General features: G+C 35.0%; 1 protein-coding gene across 1 annotated transcript; it reads right to left on the minus strand.

Annotated features, from left to right (window-relative positions):
* Positions 1 to 283: 283 nt before the first annotated feature.
* Positions 284 to 1,996, minus strand: LOC104120499 (transcription factor FER-LIKE IRON DEFICIENCY-INDUCED TRANSCRIPTION FACTOR-like). The gene is made up of 4 exons (XM_009632266.4): positions 1,412 to 1,996; positions 1,024 to 1,212; positions 763 to 936; positions 284 to 646 (listed from the first exon to the last, which is right to left on the minus strand). Exons 1-4 carry the CDS (start codon positions 1,925 to 1,927, stop codon positions 542 to 544), a joined length of 984 nt encoding a protein of 327 aa, XP_009630561.1. The 5' UTR covers positions 1,928 to 1,996; the 3' UTR covers positions 284 to 541.
* Between the last annotated feature and the right edge of the window lie 1,208 nt (positions 1,997 to 3,204).

Here is a 3,204-nt window from a genome sequence, read left to right on the forward strand (position 1 = left end):
CGTATACGTGATTAGATCTTCTTATCGTTAGGTCTCTTGGGCTTATCACACTTCTATCTCATCTATGCCTGTACCTGTATAAATACCACACTTTCTATCGACGATAAACAAGTCTTTCATAATCATATTCTAACTATTATAGAGGGTTTGTCCCACATCGGTAACGTAGCTTCCCTTTCCCCTTTTCCCCTCCTGCGGCGATGTATACAAAAAACAAAAATTAAACAAAATCCCAAATAAATAGCATGTGCAAAATTTCACTGCAATGTTTTTGATGGCTGTATGGGTCGATCTTCGAGCAATCAAGTACTGCCCTGACTGTTTTTGATTCCAAAAAGTAGTAGTAACAAAGTCAACCGTAATAAACAATTAGGTCGGTCACATGTATACAGTGCGATGCGCGCCATTGCAATTTGACAAACTTTACTCTTTTAGAATACGTGACTCTAAATACTCAAAAGTTACAAATGACGACCGATAAATAATGACATTTCTCATTCTTTGACAGGTTAAAACTCTGCACAATTACAATAATGAAACGTTAGGCCAATGGTAATGTCTCGAAGTCAAACCCTTGATTAAGAAAAGCACTAGCTATCCATAGCTTCAAATTGGCCAAGTTCATGTCTTCCTCACATTCGCTCACCTGTTTATTCATTTACACAAAAAAGCAAAAAATTAATATTGCCCATATGCGAGAAAATGAATTGATAGTTAATTCATAGGTTTGTTAGGGAATTAATTAATTATATGTAAACTTACATTAAGAGTGAACGTCAAAATATAATCATCGGCAGATGTAGCCAAGTTGGAGCTTTGAACATTGAATCCAGAAAGAGACTCAAGAGCTTTGAAAAGAGAACCAGCAACTTGTCGCCCTTTGTTGCATACTAATCTCACGTAAAAGCTTCTTTCTTCTACTTGAAAAATGTCCATCTGCATTAGTTTAGCATGTTATTACTAGCATTTTGCTTTTTATTCTAATGCTATTTTGCGTAGCATTTGGTTATAGCAAAAACAGACCTTCGATATCCTCTTGATTGCTGGATAATGAGTCATCAATTTCATTTGCTTGGTATTCTGAAATGGATTATTGTTCATTTCATTTGAGGAAGACTCAAGACCTGCTATTTCTGCCTTTAGTAACTTCGCTTGCGTTTGCAGTCCTTGTACATATAGTATTGCATCTCCTATTATGGAGGCTTTATCCATCTGCAGAGAGAAACATTCTCTTCACTCAGAACTAGGTTTAACCAAAAAAAGAAAAGGTTAAATGAGAACAAGGGCCGTGACCTCAAATAAGTTCTCATTATAGTAATTTACCTTTTCAGGATGTACGGATAGTGCAAAATTTTCATTTTGTCAGTATATAAGTTAAATTCTTCAAGCATACAGCGTTCCAATTTCTTACCTTTGTTATATTAGGAACTAAGGAACGCAAGGCATAAAGCTTCTCCTTCATTCTTCCTCTTCTTTTTCGCTCGGAAATTAAAGTTCTTGATCGGTCAGTCCTCGTGCTCTTCTTTGTTGGCGTTGCCGGCAACATAGTCATGGTGGTGGTAGTTGTTGTCCCAGAAGATTCCTCGTAATCATTGTCGTCTTCCTCCTCCTCCTCCTCCTCTTCTTCTTCCCGGAGCTTCATTTCTCCGGGGAGGGAAGAAAAAAGTGAAATAGGATTAGATATGTTTGTAGCATTCCAATCAAAGATATCCATTGGTGTTGGCTGAAATTGGACATCAGTTGAAGGAAAACAACCTGTAATGTGTTCACAGTCATAGTTGGGGCAAAACTTCACGATAGGGTCAGCAGTTTCACCCTTAATGAGCTCAATAAATTGTTCAAAGTTAGCCTCGTCCATGAAATTAATAAGCCCAACATCGTTAACATTTTCCATTGGCAATGTTGAATATGCATTAGCACTCTCCATTTTTCTTTTGCTATTTAATATTTCTTCTCTTTTACTGTTTCAGCGAGATGGGTTGATGGTGAGAGGTTTGCAGAGAATTTATAGATGACGGAAAGAAGTATCTTATTTATTTAGATATTTATTAGAACGCGTGAAAGGAATCGAAATAGTTACTGGTGAAGTTAGAACTAATATTAAAACCCTAAAGTAGTTGACAAATGGTGGAGATGGTGTTTTCATGTTCACCGTGACCTAGTTTTATATCATTATTCGTTAGTGAAGTGATGACATTAGATTCTTCTTAAGAAATATTGAATTGAAATATCAGATGAAGCTGCACCAGGTACTTACTACTGCCATTTTTTGTTTAGCAATGGTGATGAAAGGAAGGACGTCATGACATTATTTTACTTATATTTAAGTAAAGATGCTTTCAGAATTTTTATTTATGCCTTCATAAAATAACTAGTAATTTTTATTTGTGCCTTCACTTTGCAACTGCATCAAAGTATTCTACGATAAGGTCACAATTACTAATCTTCATTGAAATCGACATGACATATTTACGAAGGAGACATGCTTTACGCATACAAATGAAGTGGAACCACGTACATATTGTTTTTTTGGTATTAGTGACGAAAGAGAGGACATCATGATCGAACTTTACTTGAACTGTATTTAAGACAAGATTCCGCTGCTGTTTTTTGTTTAATTTGAATATATGATTTAATGTACTCACTGGTCACTACTCACTTTGCAAATCCATCCAGAAGAAGTTTAAACTTTACATAGACTACTTTTATGCTAAGGTCACAATCACTGACTTTCTCTTTGAAATCGACATGATATTAAACTTAACATAAGGAAGGGGTTAGTGACTTAACATGCCAAATTGATATGTCTGTATGTCTCAAATTAGTTTACTTATATTCATGATCATTTAAGTTTTATGCTTTTAATGTTTTGTACTATCCCTGTCTCAATTTATATGAAATTATTTTGTCAATTTATATGAAATCATTTTGTCACGATTTAAAATTCTTCCTTAAGAGTCGTGATGGCACCTAATCTCTAAGACTAAGTAAGCCTACCATATACTGAGTTAACAACAGATCTAAACCAATTAACTGTTAAATATGAACCAGTAACTTATACACAAAGCCAAGAACCCAAAGAGTATATACAACATCCCAAAACCGGTAGTACAAGTTATAAGCTCTAATGAGTTCACTCGAAAATCTCTAAGTGTAACTGTTCCAGAATAGAAATAAACAGTACAAAGTAAACTTCAGAAGTTG

The sequence above is a fragment of the Nicotiana tomentosiformis genome, chromosome 2 (assembly GCF_000390325.3).
Source record: "Nicotiana tomentosiformis chromosome 2, ASM39032v3, whole genome shotgun sequence".
NCBI lineage: Eukaryota > Viridiplantae > Streptophyta > Magnoliopsida > Solanales > Solanaceae > Nicotiana > Nicotiana tomentosiformis.

Coding starts and splice junctions, on each gene's coding strand:
- LOC104120499 (XM_009632266.4), bottom strand. CDS start 1,927: ATGGAGAGTGCTAATGCATATTCAACATTGCCAATGGAAAATGTTAAC. Junction 937..1,023: donor CAATCAAGAGGATATCGAAG/GTCTGTTTTTGC, acceptor AAACTAATGCAG/ATGGACATTTTTCAAGTAGA. Junction 647..762: donor TTTTGACGTTCACTCTTAAT/GTAAGTTTACAT, acceptor ATGAATAAACAG/GTGAGCGAATGTGAGGAAGA.